The sequence below is a fragment of the Miscanthus floridulus genome, chromosome 4 (genome assembly GCF_019320115.1).
Source record: "Miscanthus floridulus cultivar M001 chromosome 4, ASM1932011v1, whole genome shotgun sequence".
Lineage (NCBI taxonomy): Eukaryota > Viridiplantae > Streptophyta > Magnoliopsida > Poales > Poaceae > Miscanthus > Miscanthus floridulus.
In genome coordinates, this window is record NC_089583.1 from 112584156 (window position 1) to 112595161 (window position 11006).

The 11006-nt window shown below is 48.2% G+C and overlaps 1 protein-coding gene across 1 annotated transcript; it reads right to left on the bottom strand.

Moving 5' to 3' along the window:
- Positions 1–5254: 5254 nt before the first annotated feature.
- LOC136552657 (putative pentatricopeptide repeat-containing protein At1g26500) lies at positions 5255–7391 on the bottom strand. The gene is made up of 2 exons (XM_066544214.1): positions 5751–7391; positions 5255–5457 (listed from the first exon to the last, which is right to left on the bottom strand). The coding sequence occupies exon 1, from the start codon at positions 7356–7358 to the stop codon at positions 5814–5816; it is 1545 nt and encodes a 514-aa protein (XP_066400311.1). The 5' UTR covers positions 7359–7391; the 3' UTR covers positions 5255–5457; positions 5751–5813.
- Between the last annotated feature and the right edge of the window lie 3615 nt (positions 7392–11006).

Below are 11006 nucleotides of genomic sequence, written 5' to 3' on the forward strand. Positions count from 1 at the left end.
CTCAGGGGTGCTGCGGACGAGGTCGTGAAGGTCGAGGGAGATGGTCCCCAGGATCCACGAGAGGACGATGCTGTCGAGACGCAGCCATGAAGGGGTTCGAGCCGCAGGCGGGGCGTCGGTGAGGACGTGGTCGTCGAGGGGCGTAGCGGCGGAGGATGAGAAGGACCAGGTCCCGCCAGCGGGCGTAGGAGGGCGACTCAGGGTCGAGGACGACAGGAACCAGGCTCCGGATGTTCTGGACACCACCGGCTTGGTAGTGCAGCTGCGCGACGAGGGGATCAGCCGAGTTGGGCCAGAGAGCCACTGTAGGGGACGGATGTGAAGCAGACGAGGTGGCAGTGGTGTCGTGGTACAACGGATGGACGAGGAGTTGCTCCGCCTCGGCGATCTGACGGCCAGAACATCGGCCGCATCGCGCTCCCGCTCCCAGGCTTGGGCCGCCGCGCGCAGGCGTGCCTGGCCCTCCGCGGCAGCGGCCCGGGCGGTGACGAGAGCCGCTGCGAGGGCGGAGTCCGGTGGAGGCGCTGCGTGAAATGGCAGAGGAGGCGGGGCGGGAAAAGGAGCCTGGAAGTCCGCGCGCGCGCGTGCGGCGTCGTGGTGGAAGCCCGCAGCCGCGCGAGCATCCGCGCCGCCCGCATCCGCGCCGGGGAGGCCCGCATCCGCCCCGTCCGCAGCCGCGCCGCCCGCAGCCGCGCCGGGGAGGCCCGCAGTCGCGCCGGGGAAGCCCGCATCCGCGCCGGGAAGGGCCACGGCGGCGAGAAGAGAAGCGGCGGCGGCGGGCTGGGTCTCCGGGGCGCGCGCGGCTCGCGATTTGCGCCCAGGTGGAAGGAAGAGGGGGGAAGCAGTGGAAGTAGGAGGGAGGGGGAGGAGGGTGGTGGGCCACCGGCCATGGCGGCAGCGGCTGCCGGCGGCGGCTGCCTGCCTGGCGGCTGGGAGAGGGAGGAAAGGGAAAACCTAAGCTGATACCATGATAGAATTGTAATTCCTTTTTCTTGGGCTAACCCTGGAAGGGTAGCTATATGGGAGTCATACATGGGCCATGTATGGGCCTTAATACACACATACTCCAACAGCCTGCAGGTGCATTGAAAATTTGAAAGTCACTGATATGTGGTCCAGGTGGGAGAGTGAGCCCACATGTCAGCAACCTTCAATGCACCTACACGGTACCTTGCAAACAGGCACACTTGGATACCCACCACAAGTTGCACAGGGGTGTTTGGTTCTACCTCCTAAACTTTAGTCGCTATCCCATCGGATGTTTGGGCACATGCATGGAGTATTAAATATAGACTAATTATGAAACTAAATACACAGATTGAGATTAATTTGCGAGACAAATTTTTTAAGCCTAATTAGTCCATGATTTGACAATGTGGTGCTACAGTAACATGTGCTAACGACGGATTAATTAGGCTTAATAAATTCGTCTCGCGGATTACTGACGGATTCTGTAATTTGTTTTTTTATTAGTATCCGAACACCCTATGCGACATCCCATGTGACATCCGATGAGACACCTCTTAAACTTTAGTCCCTGCATCCAAACACAATTTTGAACACAAACAAGGCATTCTAAAAGAACCTGTGCCAATGATAAAAAATTGATCGGAAAACCCCATACAACACCAAAGTTGAACAGCGAACAATTTTTGAAATATGAACAGTGACACAAAAGTAAGGAATAAAGTGCAGTTAGGGCCCTAAACTTCCAAGGGTGTATAAACTTTAGAATTGCACAATTGGATTGCTAAACCTGTGTGTTCCTTATGTTGTTCAATGATGTGAAACTTTTAAGTACCCGACAGGTCTAATGCAGGCCCTAATAAATGAAATTCCAGGTGGGGATCCTCTCCCCCTGTTTTCGCCTTAAAAAAATAACTGTGTCTTTTTTTTTCTCGAACACGCACGAGAGCTGCGTATCATTATATTAAGAAGAAAAAGGGGGGGGGGGGGGGTGTTAGAGCCGTATACAGATCACACACCCACACACGAAACACTCAGTAGAACTAAAACTCACGCGACTAATAAAACTTTAAATACCAACCGGCGCAAGGGCAAGGAGATAAGACACACCTCGAGCCCTAGCCAAACTCCAAAACCTCAACTCCTCTAAAGCTAGTGATATAACCAGTCAGAGAAGGGGAAATGCCGTTGAAAACACACCGATTGCGGTCAATCCAGATAGCCCAAGCACCTAAGATGATGACCGAATATGGGAAAGACGCCAAATATGGGAATCATCAACTTCAGGCTGCAATATTACGTTAGAGACTAGATCCCAGAGGTTGAGGTAATCAGCCAAGACGACAACAGACAAGGCCCCTCAGATATCAGTAACCCATTGCAAATCAGTCAAGGTGTCAAAAGCAGTCCTTCTGCTATAGCCACTCTTCTAGGCACCAATTCAACTAGTCTAGGTGCAATCTGGGCAATACTCTGTCCATGTAGCCATTTATCCTTCCAAAATAATGTATTTCTTCCATCTCCCACCTCTGTAGTGACTGTGTGTGTGCCTCAATACAGATGCATATCCAACTTAACAAGCATATGACAAAATGTCACATAGATCATGTATAGGTAAAGTTTGCAGAGTAATATAAAGGGAGGCACAATAGAACTTGAGAGAAGACATGCAAAATACCTCTTCAAATGAAAAACACCAACATTCCCGACTATAGATCATGGTAAAGCTTAATTCTATGCTGAACCACTCACTAATGAGGCAACATGGCAAGAACTAATGACAGAGTTTGTATTTATAGTGTAATTCTTGCTGACGTCAGCAACAATATTGATCTTTCTAGTATACTTCTTGCTGATGGTACAGGTTTTCTTGCTGATCTTGGGTTGTCATATATTACAACACCAACCATGTCCAAATTTAGTCATGCACTGCCTCATAAAAGTACAATTGCTCAACTTTCCCGACTATCCTAACCAGTGGCGGATATAAGCCTAGGGCCACTATGGCCACGGCCCCAGGCGTTGGCCCATTTTCTCTACACTGTAGCACACTGTTCCAAAGAGGCCCAATTAATCTACCAAAATGAGCCCATGGAGTGGCCCTAGGCGTTGGGCCAGTCCAGCTCCGCCACTGATCCTAACCTATATATCTGTCATAATGCATCCTGTTCTACTTCCTCCCATGCATTTTTTTTAAGGTTTGGAACACCCACTCGAAAGTTGGTATTCTTTCATCCTTTAGAAGCATATTCTACTTGCGTGCTAGACTCCAGAATAAGCTATGTATTACTCCCTCTATGTCAACCTTGATGTCTCAGTGGAACTGCAGGTTTTGCGCCTAGCAATATGTGAAGAACTATAAGAGCTTGTTCATGTCATTTGCATGTTCCACCCACACATTCATTGCTTCCCTGCAGACTATGTATTTATCACCAATCAATATAAATGATTTTGTATCTACTGTTTTTAAACTAGTATTATTATCAGTTATCACTTACCGGTTCTCCAAGTCATGTTATGTTACGGGTACGTTCTTCTCTCCCCATACATCTCCTAAATGATGTTATTTAACCTTTTGGCTTGGCGCGTCACATGCTTGCACTTCATCAAGATATTCATATAACATGGGATTTGTATTCTTGTGCACCCTCATTTGTTTTGTGTTCGTAGATTATTGGAGCGAGTCATGGTTCTGATCCAAGTTTGATGGCTCTATCACCATTGATTCTTCATGTGTGTACAACTGTTTCTTTGCGGTGTATCTGTTTGTGCGCCATGACACAGTTTTCATGTCGTCAATCTTGTGTTTGTTGGTGCCATCGCACATATACCATTGGTGACGCAGCACGGTATGGAGCCAGGTGCTTGTACTAATGGAGGATCCGTGGCACACATGATCAACCCCCGATAAACCTCAGCATCTGATTCACTCTTCTATGTGACATCAGTGGGGCTGAACAAGGGACATCAATGTTAGGGCTTGTTTATCTTGCTAGATCGTTTGCCTTGGCGACAAGTCTTCGTGTGAATCGGCCCTTCCTCTTGAAATGTTTAGCTTCGGCATTCCATCCTGTCCTAACTCCATTGCTTTTCACACGAATGAAGAGTTTGCCCACAAAAGAATAACTAAGAATCGGGATTACCGTTTTGGGATGCACAAGGTCACGCAAGGTGAATGCCGCTGGATTGAAGGTAGGGGCAGTGTATGGTCTATTGGCTGGCTTAGGAGCATAGGTATGCCACTACCACTAGTAGCGCGCGTGCACACACACCGGAGGTAGAAGGTGGTGGAGAACAGAGCAATAACTTACACATTGACACAATGCAAATGGTGCTACCGAATTCTGAATTCAGGTGCAGCTAGCCTCTTATATTCCTTATATCCTTACAACAAAATCAAATTGAGGTAAATGAGGTCACTACCTACCACTACCAGCTACAAGGCCATACTGGCCATACTTCTACCTACTTCTAGCAACTACAACATTCTTTAGCAGGCTGCTGTCACTAGACAGACAAGCCACTGCCAGCATGGGCACAGAGGTGGAGCTGATTAAGCTTCTAGATAAGCAACATCAGAGTCGCCGTGGTACAAGCCGGCGTTTGCTAAGGAGGCACAGAGCAGCTACAAAAGAATACAAATCTATTTGACTCCCATCACGGCCTCTATCGACACTTTTCATTTGTGCAGGAGCGCTGTGGACTATCTGGAAGACGAGGAATGACACGGCGATCAACAAGAAGGTTCTCACTTCCCCTAAAGTGATCATCTTCAAGTCCTTGATGCTGATCAAGTCATGGCGCCCGCTGCTGAAATCGAAGTTGGAGCCGGTAGCAGAAGAAATGATCAACCTGCTCTCATCTAATGCGCATTAGCTTATCTCGTAGTAGTGTCTTAGTTCCTTTCCCTTTGTGGTGGTAGCTTTTGTGAAGTATGTCGTGTGAAAGAGTGAGCTATCTGTTAGGTGCTTTAGAGCTCAGCTCCCAGGTTAGTCGAGTTAAGGTTCGAAAAGGAAGTCGAAGTCTGTAATCTTCTTTACTGTTGCACTCTATCTTGTAAACTGGAATCCCTAGTATCCGGACTAATGGGTGTTCGATACGCTTTCTAATAAAGCTGGGCGAATGCCTTTGGTCTAAAAACGGCCTCTATCGATTTTTCTCAACAAAACCCAAATAAAGCAAACCTCATGAAAACCACACTGACTAGAACCTTCAAGCTCTAATATTTTGGCATCAAGTTATGTTTCATAAACAAATCTTATTTCTAGAAGTGTACCTTGCAACACAAGGATTCCTTTGTTCCTAGCAAATACCCACAAAAAATAATAATAATAAAGTTTAGGTCCAAAATTAGGACCAATATAATAATACCTTTTTTGGTGAGGACTCCAAGAATGAAGAATTAGGCTGCCATATAGCTGATCTTTGCGTGTTTCTTCCATTAAACTTTAGAATACGAAGATTAGACATTGCTATTGGCAAAGAAAGTCACTGGAAAAGAAATGATAAATGAGACAAAACAAAAGTAAAAGGAACTACTATTGACTAATGCTACCATACCACAATCATATTGATAAAAAAAAAAACTACTGCGGTGCAAATGACTTGATTCAAACTTGCAAAGCTGCAAACATAGCATGAATGGATCATCTAAAAGGAAATACTCAGATCATCCCAATGCTAATCCATTTGACCCTTAGAACCACAAAGACGAAGGCAAGCAAGAATTATTTGCATTTTCCTCCACAATAATACTACATGAGTAGATTATCTAATATACTTACTTTGATGTACAATACAACATCACAAGCGCCTAGCTCCTGAGATGATGATTGGGAACAAACATCCTAAACCGATTTGAGAAGTCCATTCATTGCCATCCTTCTCCTATCCCTGGTGGTCATGTGCTCACCATAGGCTGACAAAATGTCTGCAAGATCAATTACTCCAACCTCCCTCAATCTCTTGCCTACCTCTTCAAACATTACTGCCCCCTCCTCATTCGAGAAATAGTACAGAAACTTGTTATAGTCAAATCTCGGCACGTCTACCCCACCCCACATTGTCCTCTCTACAAACTTAGTCGCCTCCAATTTCCTCCCAGCTTTCACCAAGCCACCGACAAATATGCTCTCAAAATTCACCAATGGATCCCTCCCCTTCCGACCCCTCTTCCCAAGGTGTCCCTGAAGCAACATGATGTAAGTGTGCATGTTCGGTTCACATCCCCTGGTGATCATCTCCCTGAATACCTCGGTGGCCTCCCCTGCTCGGTTGATCCTCAGCAATCCCTTCATCAACCCATGGTAGAGAGCAATGTCCTTCTCCTTAACGCCATGGAACACCCTGTATCCTTCCCTCACTCTTCTCCTCACCATCAGCCCATACACCAAATCTCCCAGCACCTCACCATCCACTTCCAGACCTCGTTTTACCATTTCTGCCAACACCATGTACGCGCCCCACACCCTCCCTTCCTTGCACAGCCAAGACACCACCGCGCAGCAGCAGCCGCCTCCTTTGTCCGGCACTCCGCTCCTCCGCATTCCGTCGAACATCTTCATGGCGTCGCCTACGCGGTTGTTCTTGAACATGGTTACCACGATCTCCTGGTACGCCGCGGCACCCGGCTCGAGGCCGCGCTTCTCCATGCCATTCCACACCCTGCACGCGTCCGCGAGAGACCCCGCGCGGCAGTACGCTACGACCAGCAGGTCGCAGCACCTGCCGGTGCGCGCGACTCCATGCCGGTGCTCGGCGCGCTTGATCGCCTTCTCCGCGACGTCAGGGAGCCTGCACGGTTCCGAGCACGCGATCTCGGTGACGAACGTGAGGACCCGAGCGCGGTGGCACTCGGGGAAGAGCGTCACGAGCGCGGCGACCTTCCCGACCTCGCGGGCGGGGGCGAGCCCCCGCACGGCGGCTCGGAGTGCCGCGGCGGAGAGGAGGCTGCGGGGCAGCGAGAAGAGCGTGGAGTGGAGCAGGTCGATGTTCCCGGACTTGGCGAGGACGTCGAGGAGGCGGGCGGCGGTGGCGGGGGAGTGTGGGAACCCAGCGCCTCCGCCTCCGCCGTCGCCGTCGCCGGCGCCGCGGTGGAGGGTGGAGAGGTGCGCGAGGAGGCGGTGCACGGGGCGCCAGGAGAGCGGGAACCGCGCGGAGGCCTGGAGGAAGAGCTCGCGAATGTCGGCGGGCGCGGTGGGCAGCGGCAGCGCGGAGAGGCGGCGGCGCAGCGCGTCGTCGGGGTCGTGCTGCTGCTGGTAGAGGATCGTGCAGAGGCGGAGCAGCAGCGCCGGGTCGGTGGGCTTAGGCACGGGGGCCGGCGCGGGAGACGGCGTGGAGGTGGAGAGGTGGCGGCTGAAAAAGAGGAGGCGGTGGCGGGGACAGGGAGGCATCGTATGGCTTCGGTCGTTGGTGATCCGACGAAGGGCGAGGCGGTCAGGCGGTTCAGCGACTTCAGCCTCAGAGCGCGAGAAAACGGCGCGGCTGCCGGCTGGGCACAGTGCCGTGCGAGGTGCGATCGATCGAGCGGAATCTGGGCCGTAGGATCGTGTTTTGACGTTAAGTGCACAGCGGCTTGTGGGAGTTGGGCCGTGTGGCCCGTGCGCGCGTATGGGCCTCATTTGTGCATTGTGGGTTACAGGTCCATGGCTCGCGAATGCTTTTCTGTATGATTTAGCCCACGGGGGAGGAGAAAAGCTGCACCACTTTGCCTAAGCTACACTGTGGCAACAGGACCTAGAACCTGTTCGCGGATTGATTTCTGGTGCTAATTTATTATGAGAGGAAAATACTGTTGGCTGACTGATAAGCCCTGGCTGAAACCAATAAGCAAACAGACTGCTAATATCTCAATAGATTATTAGGATAGGAAATGGATGCATATTAGGTGCGACCGTGCAGGTGCCAAATCATACTCATCGGTGTCTATGTACATGAAAATGGATAGGATACGGATGGATATAATTGATATTACATTTGTTTTCATATTTCTGTTTAAATTTGAATTCGAACACGGATAGTGTCAACCATACCGGATTTGATATCGATATCTTAAATATACGATTTGATGTGAACCTTTCTAAAACGAATTCGGTCTCGAATATGATCGAAAAATATCCATGCCGTTTTCACTAGTACTAACCAGTAATAATTGAGCATGGGACAATGGCGCCACTGTTCTAGGCAGTCAAATGGACTATGGAGGATATTGAGTGGATAGAGTTGGAAAGTAGGCAATGACGTTAACTATGGTCTATGGCAGTAGGAGGGACGAGTTGCCGCGGATGTGTGGTAGGGTCTTATTGGAGCTCGGAGCTTTTGGCAGACCCTACCACATCACGATAATACATCTCATCTAGATCATAGTAGCATGTGTGTCAGTTAGAGGGTGCAAGGGCCGTGTTTGGGTGGCCGATTTCAGCCCAACTAGAACACCCCCCCCCCCCCCCCCCCCCCCCGCCACCCCACCCACCCACATGTAGCTAGCGCACTATTGGTTGGTTGTGCTAGCCAATTGCACCTGTTCTAGGCCATGCAAAACGGGCGCCTGATGCTCACTCTGTGGATACGAGAATTTTTCTCGTTTCTGTTGGATCAGGATGCCATGGTGTAGCGTACTTGCGCGTGAGATGCCGGATGAGAGAGTACTATTGCACTAGTGCGGGACAAGAGAACTACCAAACAACGTCTCCTTGTGGCTTGACTAAGGCCTTGTTTAGTTTATTTTTTTAAGTTTATTCTCTATCATATCAGATGTTTGAATATATGTATGGAGTATTAAATATAGACTAAAAAATAACTAATTAAATAGATTATAACTAATTTATGAGACGAATTTTTTAAGTCTAATTAGTTCATGATTTGACAATGCGGTGCTACAATAAACATATGATAATGATAGATTCATTAGGCTTAATAAATTCGTCTCGCGGATCACTGATGACTTCTATAATTTGTTTTATTATTACTATCCCAATACTCTCATGTAACACTCCGACGTGACACCCAATGTGATATCCCTAAACTTTACTCACTGGATTTAGACATCACCTAAGGCCTTGTTTAGTTCCTCTCCTAAAATTTAGTTCATATCCCATCAGATATTTGATACATACATGGAGTATTAAATATAGACTAAAAAATAACTAATTATACAGATTACGAAATAATTTACGAGACATATTTTTTAAGCCTAATTAGTCCATGATTTGACATTGTGGTGCTACAGTAAAGATACAATGAACATATGCTGGTGATGGATTAATTAGACTTAATAAATTCGTCTCGCGGAGTATTGAGGAATTCTGTAATTTATTTTATTATTACTATCAAATACTCACATGTGACACCCCGACGTGATATCCCTAAACTTTAGCCCTGGATTTTAACGAGGCCTAAATAAAAACAATAACCGAATAACAAAAGTTGTACGTGCTAAGCCTGGATCTCTGATACAAGCGAGGCTCACTCAACATGAAACCAAATGGGCCTCATCGCTTGAAGGAATTTGGATGGTTTGAAGGAATGCTGGAGGAATTTGTGAGAGAAAAACACTGTTCCGAATGAAAAAAGAAGCGGATCAAAGTCAGGTTTAAGGTAAACCGCTTTAAAAATATATAAAAACAGTATTCTTGACTAAAATTCTACCATATATATACAATAAGACACATGTCTACATACCATAAGTCAAATACAACTCCTTCAATTTACTCTAACTTTACTATTTCTCCAACGGAGACGGTATACTGGAGTTTCCATCCAACGCCGTATTCAGATACCGGAGGCAGCTCGCAAGAGCAACTCTAAGAGAACATGTATCCGTGTTGTGAAATCCATATTTAACTATTTTAGAAAGAAAGAAGAGTCCATATCTTATATTCTAAAATAACAAGCCATCTATTCCGGAGATATCCAATGCTAAATACCACACCAGCACCACTAGCCTCCGCCTCCCGGGGCGTATTCCCTCACGCCGCTGGTAGTTGGCCCTTTTGAAAACACATGGCGTGGAAAATATATAGAATGGTAACCGGAAAGGCTATTGGAATTTTCTCTCATTTGAGAGGTTTTTATTTTAGAGGCAGGCTAAATCATGAATACAACCATCTAATTTTACACATTTTCTTGGAGTTGCTGTGACACTGAAGCGCCGCCTAGCTAAACAGCCCCTTTCCAACGACATGCAAAACATCGATACCTTTAAGATTTCGTGCAAGTTGCAAAGAAACGACGTGACGCAATCAGGCAACTCTTGCTGCTAAACAAGATCCTCTGCAGTCACGGCAGCGACTGCTCTCTACGGTCAGGCCAGCATCCGACCGTTCACGGAGATCCAACGGCAACCGACTCCCACCAGGCTTCCTTTGTGTCTGAGTCGTCGAAGCACTGGGCCTTGGCCCAACAAGCATAGCGTTGTTGCTAGCGTTTTTGGCGCGAGGTGCGCATGCTCTTCGGTTTCTGGCGTGAGGGTTGAGCGGCGATTTTCTTGAGCCCGGTGGTCACTGCAAAGAGAGATTCAGGAGAATAATTTAGCCGTCTTCCAAATTCCGAGTGTCAGTACATGCTTCTCCTCTAGCTCGGCCTCGTCGACCGGCACCACCTTCCTATCGCCGGCCTTGGGCGGTGGTGCCGAGATGGTGACGAGCCAGAGACGAGCAGCGGCGGCGGCGATAAACAATCCAGCCTCCAACCGAGGTGAAGCGTGCGACGAGCGTGGTGGCTAGCGCGGGGCCAACATTACGCCGTTGTTGTCCTCGTCGTCATGCAACTCATTGTCACAAACCCATGGTTCTGTTTGCGTCACTATTACAAAAATGATTTATAGCAATACCTCTTTTTCTTTATAGGGGCGACTCTATATTAAGCCGCCTCTATAAATGATTGTCAAATAAGCCGCCCTTACAAATAGATTTGTAGGGGCGGCCGATATTATCAGCCGCCCCTACAAATGGACCGATTTGTAGGAGCGGCTCTATATCCAACCGCCTATTGAACAGACCCTACAAATAGACACCGAGTATTAAAAATTAAGCACTAAAATT

Coding starts and splice junctions, on each gene's coding strand:
- LOC136552657 (XM_066544214.1), bottom strand. CDS start 7,358: ATGCCTCCCTGTCCCCGCCACCGCCTCCTCTTTTTCAGCCGCCACCTC.